Genomic DNA, 12,674 nt, shown 5'->3' with positions numbered 1-12,674 from the left:
TATCCAAAACAGATAGTTTATTCCTTTTCTGGGCTATGTCTCTCCTGTAAAAGGTCAATAAATATCCAGTCTACCTTTTAATTTGGCTGACACAAACACACATGGAGTTGAAATGAGGTACTTAACACCACAAAGTCAGAAGGAAACAGTGGGGTAAACTTGGGCAAGGCTTGGTTTCCTAAGCATGTATAATCTTATGGAAATAACAAGACAGGGACACACAAAAACACAGAAGCAGAGTATCATGCCTTTCAGTACGAACAATGATGTCTGGGTTGGCCGACCAACCAAATTCAACCATTTCCAAAATGCTAATTCTCTCCTGAAGGATGAAAAACAATCCTCCCCCGCTCCCGTCAAATGCAATGCTAGCTCCAAAGCAAATTTCCAGAGGACTCTAGAAATGGTGGTTGAGTCAGAGGAGCACCCCTGAAACCAATGTACAGCATTTTCTAATACAGTACACGGCATTATTGGACAGACAGATTATTTAAAAAAGAAAAAAACTAAAATACACTGTCAGTGGTAGTTCTCGAGCTAATGACATTCCAAAGCCACAAGTGACTTTCATATTAAAAAAATGTTCTTCACTTAACCGGAGTTAATATAAGTCTTTCCCCTGATACAATAATCAAGCTAACCCTCATACCGATACACATATATACAAGGTAAACAGAAGGCTTAATAGATAACATACCTGAGTGTCCCACAGAAGGAGCATGGGCTTTGGAATAAAATTAACTGAGTTTCAAGTGCCAGCTAGAGTACACACATAAATTACTTCAAATCTCCATGCCTCGATATCCCCATTTGTAATCTGGGGACCAATAAAAACTGTGGGGGCTGCTGTGAGAGGTAAGAATTAACTTACAGAAAGACCCAATATCATACCAGGCACAGAGCTGGCACTCAACAAATGCTTCTCTCTGTATGTACTTTTTATAGCATTTTTTAGCAGTAGGGCTCAATATTAATCAGGGCCCTAAAATTAGCAATGGTTACTTACATTCCTTCCAAAAGAGCAACTGTTATTCAGTAAATTCATAAAAAATAACTGCTCCTTCATAAGGAGCTTTAAGAAGGTAGGAGGGTCAACAGTGTGAAATACTACAAAGCTGAGTTAAATACAAATGAAAAACAGTCAGGAGACTAAGCCATTTGGAAGTCAGTGTTGGCCTGTGGGAGAGCAGGTCCAGTGATCAGAGTAGGATGAGGAGGGAAGGCAGTGAGTACAGACTAGTCATTAAATAAACTTCGCATCAAAGGAAGGAGAATGAGCAGCACCTAAGGGGGCAGTTTCTAAACCAGATCAGTGTGGTTTCATTATAGGACAGGGCTGAAGGGAAAAACACCAGGAAAAGGTTATAGGAAAGTTACAGGAAAGAAGTAAAAATGAATGGAGCAAAGTCCCAAAAGATAACTGTGGGTAATGTAAGAGGGGAGGATCAAGATCAAAGGTAGCAGAGTCCAGCCACATCCGTCTTTCCTGAGATCAGCACAATGGAGGAAATACTGGGGACAACTGTAGCTGATTCTGTAATTAGAAAAAATGGAAACATTAGAAAGCTCATCCCAAGTAGCCCCTATTTTATCTAGAGCAAAAGGCGCAATCATCTGTCACAAGTGAATGGACAGAGCTGACCACATAAGATGAGAAAATTTCAATTCCACTGAATTTCTAAAATCCGGTACAAATGCTGCATTTCCAAGAATACATCTGAAAAAGAAACGAATGATTATGGGTTTACCACATTATCACAGGTATTGAGATAGGTACTCCACAAGTGTGACCACACTGACTTCTCGGGAGGACCCAGTAAGCAAAGTTTCCATTTTATAGCTCAGAAAACTCAAGTTCAAAAAGCAAACATGAACGACCCAAGATGACACGAATAATTGTGTTTTACTCCAAATTGTAACCAAATAATCCCGTAGTTTCTTCATAATAGGGTGGCATGAGGTCACATTAACATTTATACTAAGTATTTACCATAGTGAAAAGTCAGAAACAATCCAAAATATTCATAAATTATGGAATACTTATATGACAAGAATATTTTTTATTAAAAAGCCAATGATTTCTGAAGTCTTTTTAACAACATGATATAGTGGATATCTCATGTTTTGGAGCACACAGCAACATTCTCTTTTTCTGTGGGTGGGCTGATTTTCTTTACCTCTTTCTACTGTGCACAATCTTGGTAACATGTCAACCCTGTGAAGGGTTTCCCATCACCTTCACAGGGCAACCCACCACTTCTTCCTAGGTACCACCAAGGTCTTATCTTGGTGGTAGATAAGATACCTTGAGCGACTGAACTGTACAACCTTCCCCAATCCTACAATTTAGTTCAGTTCAGTCACTCAGTCATGTCTGGCTCTTTGCGACCCCACGAACTGCAGCACGCCAGGCTTCCCTGTCTATCACCAACTCACGGAGTTTGCTCAAACTCTTGTCCATCGAGTCGGAGATGCCATCCAACCAACTCAGGCTTTGTCTCCCCTTTCTCCTGCCTTCAATCTTTCCCAGCATCAGGGTCGTCTCTAATGAATCATTTCTTCGCATCAGGTGGCCAAAGTATTGGCACTTCACCTTCAGTATCAGTCCTTTCAATGAATATTCAGGACTGATTTCCTTTAGGATTAACTGGTTTGATCTCCTTACAGTCCAAAGGACTCTCAAGAGTCCTCTCCAACACCACAGTCCAAAAGCATCAATTCTTCAGCCCTCAGCCTTCTTTAAGGTTCAGCTCTTAACATCCATACATGACTACTGGAAAAACCACAGCTTTGACTATACACCACCACTACACACCTAAGAAGAGCTTCCTAAGGACAGGGACTTTTCCACTGACCTTTATATTCGGAGGTCTTGTACAGAAAATCAACAAGTTCTGCTTGGTTTCTATCTCTAAAAGGCAGGGAGTAAGCCTACAAGGTAAAAAGTCCACTTAATGTTAAGTAGGTAAGCACACGTGCCTGTGTGCTAAGTTGCTTCAGTCATGTCCGACTCTTTGCAACCGTATGGACTGTAGCCCATCAGGCTCCTCTGTCCACTGGATTCTCCAGACAATAATACTGGAGAGGGTTGCCATGCCCTCCTCCAGGGGATCTTCCCGACCCAGGGATCGAACCTGCTTCTCTTACGCCTCCTGCATTGGCAGGCAGGTTCTTTACCACTAGTGCTACCTCGCAAGCCCGAGTCAGATAGTTGTGCTTAATTTTCTCTTTTGATACCAACGGGTGAAAAGTGCTCTGAATAAGCTCTCTTACACAGTTCTAAGGATGGCTATGTCCGAGCTTTGAGTCAGAACAATAGGTAAAAGGCAAGGAGAAAGGAAAACTTTCATATTTCTGTAAGACTTGAATTCTTTAACCATCAGAATTTATTCAATGAAATGTAATTCTTTTAAAAAAAATTATGCAATTAATTTTTAAAATTTTAAATAAATAGAGAAAAAGAAGCCTCTTGAAAGCTACCAATTTATTATTATCATTACAATCCCAATCTCTGTTTCAGCATCTAAACCCCCTAGACAATTCCAACCAATCTCACTTTACAAATTCTACACTAATAAAATCTCTTTTTAATTACAAATATACATTTCTTCTAATAAAATCTACCTTTGGAAGCTAATATGAGAACCAAAAATACAATTATAAATCCAGTTATACTCAAAATTTTGAGAATTATTTACATATGAGGCCATTAATTGTATCAGGCAACAGTCATCGACTAGCCATAAAGCATTCTCCTGAAACAGCACAACTCTGGTTTTCAAATAATAGTTCACCTCCTAAAATGAGATTATCTGCAATTATACCAAAGTGTACCATAAAACACTCTAAATCACTACTCTGTTTAACTTTCAAAGTGTTATGTGTATGCGCATAACACCACACTTGAGGTGAGAAAGTGTAGAACCTGGAAAGAAGTGACTAAGCAAACATGAAACATGTCCACTCAAAAAGGTTGTAAATCAACATCTTAAACAATGACCTAACAATCTTTTGGGGAGAAGCAACAAGTAATTACACCAGTTTATATCAAAGACAAAAAGCTGGTGAGAGAAACTGCCAGCTTTTCTGATACAGGCTGCCTGGCTCAAGTCAGGCACTCAGGCACTCAAGTGCTCCTAACCCCTATACTCTCCTGGATCATCTCAAAACTTTGTATGGCCAAGGCATTTAACTAAACATGAGTCAATTAAACCACAGTACTATACATTAAAAGTAATGCCATTTTTCTCATCAAATGTAGTGACATTTTCTGGTGAAACTGTTTTCCTTTGGTAACAATTAGAAGAAAACAGGTTCATGTTGTGAAGTTTATCCTTAAAACAGAAATTTGCAAAAAGAGTTAAGAGAACCACTCTCAGCCTGATAGTTCAATAGAGCAACAAAACACAATGCAGTTTCTCATTCTAACAGGTTCCAGGAAGCAAGAGGAAAAGAAATTATTCTTACAAAAGTATATCTAGTAGATAATCTAACATAGCTTATGGGAGAAAGAAAAACCATTGAAAATTCCAGGTGCTTAATTTCAAGCAGAATTGTTAACATGAGAAAATTAGGAAACGAGACAGAAAAAAATAGAAATGCCTTTGCAGGTTAAAATGAGATATATCACCTCTACTCCCAATTACTGCCTACAGCAGAACTCAGAAAACGAGGCGCAAGAGTTAAGTCTATCTAATGACTGGTTTTGTAAACTAAGATTTCATCAGAACACCGCTCTGTCCATTTACTTATTGTCAACGACTGCTTTCACACTATCTTGGCAGGGTTGAGTAGCTTTGCCAGAGACCATACGCCTAAATTATTTACCAGCTGCCTCCATAAAGAAAAAGTTTGCTAACCCTTATTTCTCTCATAAAACTTAACACTACCTGAAATTTGTTTTTTGATTTACTCAATTATTGTCTTGACTTCCCCACTAGAAAGCAAACTTTCTTTTGTTCTCCACTATATTTCTAGCACCTAAATCAGTGCATGGCACATAAAAAGCACTCAATAAAGATGTTGAATGAATGGCTATTTATTAAGAAAAAGAAAGGAGAAGAAACATTTCCCATCTTCCCATTCTCATTCTCTCTTTGATGCACTGCAACTATTCACCCCACAGATCCACCAAAACAAGTCTTATCAGTTAATAAATGTGTTGATAAACACATTGATAAATCCAACGGTTGATCCTCAGTCCTCATCTTATCTGACTCATCGGCAGCATCTGACTTAGTTGGTCTATACCCTCCTGCGTGCAACTCTCAGAACACCACGTTCTGTTATTAATAGTTCACCTCCTAAGCCTTTCCTTAGTCTCCTTTGCTAGTCCTCTCATTTCCCAGCATCTTCACATTAACATGCTTCCAGGCTAAGCCTTCGAGACTTTTCTCCTCCATTCACAAAACTCATTTCTTTGGTGAGCTCATCTAGTCTCATGACTACTCTTTGGCATTTCAAACTTAATTATAAAAAACCAAACCAAACCAAACTTTATTATAAAAAACCCAGGGATTTCCCTGGTGGTCCACCGGTTAAGACTCTGAGTTTCCAATGCAGGGCGTGCAGGCTCAATCCCTGGTCCGGGAACTAAGGTCCCGCATGCTGAGTGGCACAGCCAAGAAGTAAAAATAAATGAAAATAAAACCCAAAACCATTCTCATCTTTCCCCCAAAAGCTGCTCCTTTATAGTATTCACCATCTCAGTAAATGGAAATATAATCCTTCCAGTTGCTCAAGGCCAAAACACTTGGGAGTCAACCAGCTCTTACTCTATTACATCCCACAATCTACCATCAAAACCCTGGTAGCTCTATCTCAGAAATATATTCCAGGTGAATGAGCTCTTCTCACCATCTCCACTGCTACCATCCTGGCAGGCTGATGGTTTCCGTGCTTTCACCTTTGTTCCCTTACAGTCTACTTTCAACAGAGCAGCCACGGTGAGCATGTTTAAAATGTAAGTCAGCAAGTTGCTGCATGCTCAAAACAACTTGCTCTAACAGCTAGCCAGCTGCCTTTCACACTCAGGGTTAAAATTCTCACACAATTTGGTCTCCTGAAACCTGTTTGCCCCGCTTTGCTTCTCCACTCCAAAGGTCTCCAGGCCTATCCTAGGGTTTATCAAGCAAGCTTCCACTTCAGCACCTTTACCCTGGCTGAAAGGCTCTTCCGGTCTGAGTGAACCAGGACTCCTAAATCAGGCCCTTCCATCAACTACTGTGTCATCTAATTCACATAACAACTCTGTGAGGTAGGTGTCAATACCTCCATTTAAAGATTAGGAAAGTAAAGTTTTTAGGCCACTTATCTAACAAGTGATGGAGTTGGGGCTCAGCCTCCATTAGTCTGCACAGAACATGAGCTCTCAGTGCAGTTGGCGGGGGGGCCTAGGAGGAGAGGATTCAGCCAATTATATGCCTCTGAAGTCCCAGTGATTTCAGGTGCATACTGACAGCTAGAGAAGGATGTAGGAAAGCAGAGAGCCAGAATGAGAAACTGGATGAGAACCAGAGAGGAAGGTACCAAACCAAAAGAGTGGTGGCAAATGGAAGTGAGACATCCAGAAGCTCACGAACCAAGCGCATTCCTCATAGTAAACCACACCTGCGGTAGAGAGCAACTTTGCTCTTGACTTAAAAAAAAAATGGTATCTTCTCGGGCTAACAATATTGGCCAGAGGTATGTATCCCTGCTAGATTCTACCTCTCACGTGAAGTTTAGTGTGTGAAAAGAGACTGTGGTTAAGAAAGAGATTAAGTAACACAGCTTCACACCTAGGTTCTCCACTGGCCCAGGCAAGGTTTGTGCGCCCGGTGGGGTGGGACAGGGGGACGACTGACTGCCCTTTAAATTTCAGGAGGCAAAGAGAACAGTATCTTCCTCCTTGTGAGTGTGTGGGACACACACTGCACCCCCCAACACACACATCCCAGATGCTCCTTAAGAGGAGAGAACGGTAGCCACGGGCGGAGAGGGTGTCGGTCTTTACTCCAAATTCTTCCAGCAATATTTAGCTTATGCCCCATTCCTCTACGCCCCAGTCACGACACGATCGCCTTGTCATTCCCATCCCCCAGCCAAAGCCTGGTCTGGCCCCAGAGAGGCCCCACACCCCGCAGTGGCCCGGGCATGAAGACCCCGCCTCACCACGGCTCCCGCCACGGCGTGGACCAGGCTTTCGTAGGACAGCACGGAAGACATAACTGCGGTTCCTGCAAACCCAGCTGCAGTTTCCCAGCAGAATATGAAGCCAAATCCACAGGCGAAACTAGCGCCAGAGTAGCGGGCAGGAGCGTCACAAGCCCCACCCCCTCAGGCCCGCCTCCTCCAGAACAACCACTTCCGGGTCGCAAGGCGCCGGCGTCTCCTGGCCCGGAGGCCGCCGGCGAGACAAGGGGTAGGGAACGCACCTTGGCTCTGATTGGTCCCCGGCTCGGGCGCGGGGCGGGGCAGAGTGGTGCTGCCGCGACCACGTGGACCGTTGGGTCTGGGGGAAACCCTGCAACCGGGAGGTCGACTCTATTTCCTCGCGTTGCCGCGATCTGCCCGGTGGTGCTTTACATCTGCTCCAACACTGGGGACTTCAGAAAACCTTCCCCCCCCCACCCCATCTCTTCATAAGACTAGTTGGAGACAAGCAAGATGTTGTCTTCCTGTTTCTCTAAGACTTTACTCATATTTTCTCTAGCTAGTAGTCAGGTTTTGGTCAAGAGGACATACGTGTTGATTGGGCAATGTTCTCCCCTCTGAAAAATCCTGGTGGGAAGAGAACTTGAGCTTCAGGAAATCAAAATGATCAGATGGAGGTGGGAACAAACTAGTTGGCACCTAGTAAAATTTTTTAACCTATTGGTTTCCTCCTTTGTGAAATGACAGTGTTAATACTGCCAGGATCACAAAAGTTATTTTATGTAAATATACTTTAGAAAATACTGAAGAAAAACAATTCCATATTGCTAAGTGAAAACAAACTACACAAAATTAGAAAAAACCACATTCTACCCCTCAACCACAACATACTGTGACACCAGGTTTCATAACTTCAACTTCAGTCACTTAGGTACCATCGTCATGGGTCTTTGCCAGTTTCAGAACCATCAAGTTTACTTTCATAATACCCTTGCTGATTGATAGTCCTTGACTGCAATGCAAAAGTAGGACGTCAAGAGCTACCTGGAGTAACAGGTAAATTTGGCCTTGGAGTACAAAATGAAGCAGGTCAAAGGCTAACAGTTTTGCCAGGAGAATGCACAGATGATAGCAAACACCCTCTTCCAACAACACAAGAGAAGACTCTACACATGGACATCAACAGATTGTCAATACCGATATCAGACTGATTATATTCTTTGCAGCCAAAGATGGAGCAGCTCTATGCAGTCAGCAAAAACAAGACTGGGAGATGACTGTGACTCAGATCATGAACTCCTTATTGCCAAATTCAGACTGAAATTGAAGAAAGCAGAGAAAACCACTACACCATTCAGTTTGACCTAAATAAAATCCCTTAAAATTATATAGTGGAAGTGACAAATAGATTCAAGGGATTAGATCTGATAGAGTGCCTGAAGAACTATGGACGGAGGTTTGTGACATTGTACAAGAGGCAGTGATCAAGACCATCCCTAAGAAAAAGAAATGCAAACAGGCAAAAGGGTTGTCTCACAAAGCCTTACAAATAGCTAAGAAAAGAACAGAAGCTAAAAGCAGAGAAGGAAAGCAAAGATATTCCCATTTGAATGCAGAGTTCCAAAGAATAGCAAGGAGAGATAAGAAAGTCTTCCTCAGTGATCAATGCAAAGAAGTAGAGGAAAACAATTAAAGGGAAAGACTAGACATCTCTATAAGAATATTAGAGATACCAAGGGAACATTTCATGCAAAGATGGGCACAATAAAGGACAGAAATGGTATGGACCTAACAGAAGCAGAAGATATTAAGAAGAGGTGGCAAGAATACACAGAACTATACAAAAAAGATCTTCATGACCCAGATAACAATGATGGTGTGACTCACCTAGAGTCAGACATCCTGGAATGCAAAGTCAGGTGGGCCTTAGGAAGCATCACTACAAACAAAGCCAGTGGAGGTGATGGAATTCCAGTTGAGCTATTTCAAATCCTAAAAGATGATGCTGTCAAAGTGCTGCACTCAATATATCAGCAAATTTGGAAAACTCAGCAGTGGCCACAGGACTGGAAAAGTTTTCATTCCAATCTCAAAGAAAGGCAATGCCAAAGGATGTTCAAACTACCGCACAATTGCACTCATCTCACACACTAGCAAAGTAATGCTCAAAATTCTCCAAGCCAGGCTTCAACAGTACATGAACTGTGAACTTCCAGATGTTCAAGCTGGATTTAGAAAAGGCAGAGGAACCAGAGATCAAATTGCCAACATCCACTGGATCATTGAAAAAGCAAGAGAGTTCCAGAAAAATATCTACTACTGCTTTATTGACTACACCAAAGCCTTTGACTGTGTGGATCACAGCAAACTGTGGGACATCCTTAAAGAGATGGAAATACCAGACCACCTTTTCTGCTTCCTGAGAAATCTCTATGCAGGTCAGGAAGCAACAGTTAAACTGGACATGGGACAACAGACTGGTTCCAAACTGGGAAAGGAGTACGTCCAGGCTGTATATTGTCACCCTGCTTCTTTAACTTATATGCAGAGTACATCATGAGAAACGCTGGGCTGGAAGAAGCACAAGCTGGAATCAAGATTGCCGGGAGAAATATCAACAACCTCAGATACGCAGATGACACCACCCTTATGGCAGAAAGGGAAGAACTAAAGAGTCTCTTGATGAAAGTGAAAGAGGAGAGTGAAAAAGTTGGCTTAAAGCTCAACATTCAGAAAACCAAGATCATGGCATCCGGTTCCATCACCTCATGGCAAATAGATGGGGAAACAATGGAAACAGAGATTTTATTGTTTTGGGCTCCAAAATCACTGCAGATGGTGACTGCAGCCATGAAATTAAGACACTTGCTCCTTGGAAGAAAAGCTATGACCAACCTAGACAGCATATTAAAAAGCAGAGACATTACTAACAAAGGTCTGTGTAGTCAAAGCTATGGTTTTTCCAGTAGTCATATATGGATGTGAGGGTTGGACTATAAAGAAAACTGAGTGCCTTAGAATTGGTGCTTTTGAACTGTGGTGTTGAAGAAGACTCTTGAGAGTCCCTAGGACCGCAAGGAGACCCAACCAGTCAATCCTAAAGGAAATCAGTCCTGAATATTCATTGGAAGGACTGATGTTGAAGCTGACACTCCACTTTGGCCACCTGCTGCAAAGAACCGACTCATTGCAAAAGACCTGGATACTGGGAAAGATTGAAGGTGGGAGAAGGGGACAACAGAGGATGAGATGGTTGGATGGCATCACCGACGCGATGGACATGAGTTTAGTAGGCTCTGGAAGTCGGTGATGGACAGAGAAGCCTGGCATGCTGCAGTCCATGGGATTGCAGAGACATGACAGAGCAACTGAACTGAACTGTCTGCTTATTACAGCAAGAGGCCCAATGTTTTACAGCTTTTATCAAATTTACTCTCAGGAGAGGGCGCTAACAGTGTTTACCTGGTCCTGTTTTCACAAAATTTGAAAATATTTCAATTGCTACTGGTTAGGATCCAACTCTGGGGCTTCACTGGTGGTGCAGACAGTAAAGAATCCTTCTGCAATGCAAGACCTGGGTTCCATCCCTGGGTTAGGAAGATCCCCTGGAGAAGGGCATGGCAACCCACTCCTGTTCTCTTGCCTGGAGAATCCCCACGGACAGAGACAGGTGGACTGCAGCCTACAGGGTCACAGAATCAGACATGACTGAGCGACTAAGCACACACATTTAGTGTTGCTACAGTGACCACAGCTAAGTTACAAGCAAGTTGGGGAGATAGTTGGATTTAGGGATACCTATTTCTATGTATTTGGAGAAGGCAATGGCAACCCACTCCAGTACTCTTGCCTGGAAACTCCCATAGACAGAGGAGCCTGGTAGGCCGCGGTCCATGGGGTCACTGTGTGTTGGACACGACTGAGCAACTTCTTTTTCACTTTCATGCATTGGAGAAGGAAATGGCAACCCACTCCAGTGTCCTTGCCTGGAGAATCCCAGGTACAGGGGAGCCTGGTGGGCTGCCGTCTATGGGGTCGCACAGAGTCGGACACAACTGAAGCTATTTAGCAGCAGCAGCAGCAGCATTTCTATGTATTAACATGTTACTGCTCAGTTCAGTTCACTCAGCCGTGTCCAGCTCTTTGCAACCCCGTGAATTGCAGCACGCCAGGCCTCCCTGTCCAACTCCCGGAGTTTACTCAAACTCATGTCCATCAAGTCGGTGATGCCATCCAACCATCTCATCCTCTGTCGTCCCCTTCTCCTCCTGCCCCCAATCCCTCCCAGCATCAGGGTCTTTTCCAATGAGTCAGCTCTTCGCATAAAGTGGCCAAAGTAGTGGAGTTTCAGCTTCAGCATCAGTCCTTCCAATGAACACCCAGGACTGATCTCCTTTAGAATGGACTGGTTGGATCTCCTTGCAGTCCAAGGGACTCTCAAGTTTTCTCCAACACCACAGCTCAAAAGCATCAATTCTTCGGCGCTCAGCTTTCTTTATAACCCAACTCTCACATCCATACATGACCACTAGAAAAACCATAGCCTTGACTAGACGGACCTTTGTTGGCAAAGTAATGTCTTTGCTTTTTATTTTTTAATATGCTATTTAGGTTGATCATAACTTTCCTTCTAGACCTCCTGTTTCAGGAATCTCTCCCAGGAATACTCCCCACTCCCTCTGGTCATGACATGAAGGTAGGATTCTGCACTGAACAAAGAACCTTGTCCGCTGTTATAACCTTAATCGGAGGACTCAGGCCTTGTGCTGCTGCTGCTGCTAAGTTGCTTCAGTCGTGTCCGACTCTCTGGGACCCCATAGACGGCAGCCCACCAGGCTCCCCTGTCCCTGGGATTCTCCAGGAAAGAACACTGGAGTGGGTTGCCATTTCCTTTTCCAATGCATCAATGTGAAAAGTTAAAGTGAAGTCGCTCAGTCGTGTCCAACTCTTAGCGACCCCATGGACCGCAGCCTACCAGGCTCCTCCGTCCATGGGATTTTCCTGGCAAGAGTACTGGAGTCGGGTGCCATCGCCTTCTCCACAGGCCTTGTGGACTGCTACTTAATGTGGAAGCTCTCTCAAGAAAACACTGCGTTATGTAGCATACAGACTTACAAACACACTTTACGAATCCTTTTAAAATGGAAATTGAACACAATTTTTCCTATTTCCCATTTGTACGGTATGATATAGAGCAGACAGCATGTCCATCTGTGAAATGTTTTGCAAACCAGCTATCAAAAAATAATTTCACATCTCAGTGTTCCTAATTATGTACTTTTCTTAAAAGAGAGCTCCCCGAACTATACAAGCATTAAGTCCCACACTATAGAAACAGTGTATTAGATCGTTAGCCTCCTTCTGTTCACACCTGTATTATTAGTACAAAATAAAAAAAGAACTTAGAACTGATCACCTTCCTGTTCGTTTCTACACTTGCATATGGTCAGGTTACACAACCTGAAAATGTCCCAGTGATATGAGTGTACTGAAGAACATCATTATACAGGATACCTAGATTTTCATAGTATTTACACACA

General features: G+C 42.9%; 1 protein-coding gene across 1 annotated transcript in view; it reads right to left on the bottom strand.

The window, feature by feature from the left end:
- The window catches only part of SLC25A17 (solute carrier family 25 member 17), a 44,085-nt gene extending 36,771 nt beyond the window's left edge, over positions 1-7,314 (bottom strand). The window contains exon 1 of the mRNA XM_061124470.1: positions 7,153-7,314. Within this exon, the coding sequence (XP_060980453.1) occupies positions 7,153-7,206 (54 nt within the window). The 5' untranslated portion in view covers positions 7,207-7,314. The remainder of the gene's footprint in view (positions 1-7,152) is intronic.
- Positions 7,315-12,674: the final 5,360 nt, after the last annotated feature.

The sequence above is a fragment of the Dama dama genome, chromosome 22, assembly GCF_033118175.1.
Source record: "Dama dama isolate Ldn47 chromosome 22, ASM3311817v1, whole genome shotgun sequence".
Taxonomy (NCBI): Eukaryota; Metazoa; Chordata; class Mammalia; order Artiodactyla; family Cervidae; genus Dama; species Dama dama.
This window is presented reverse-complemented; position numbering and strand designations above follow the sequence as displayed.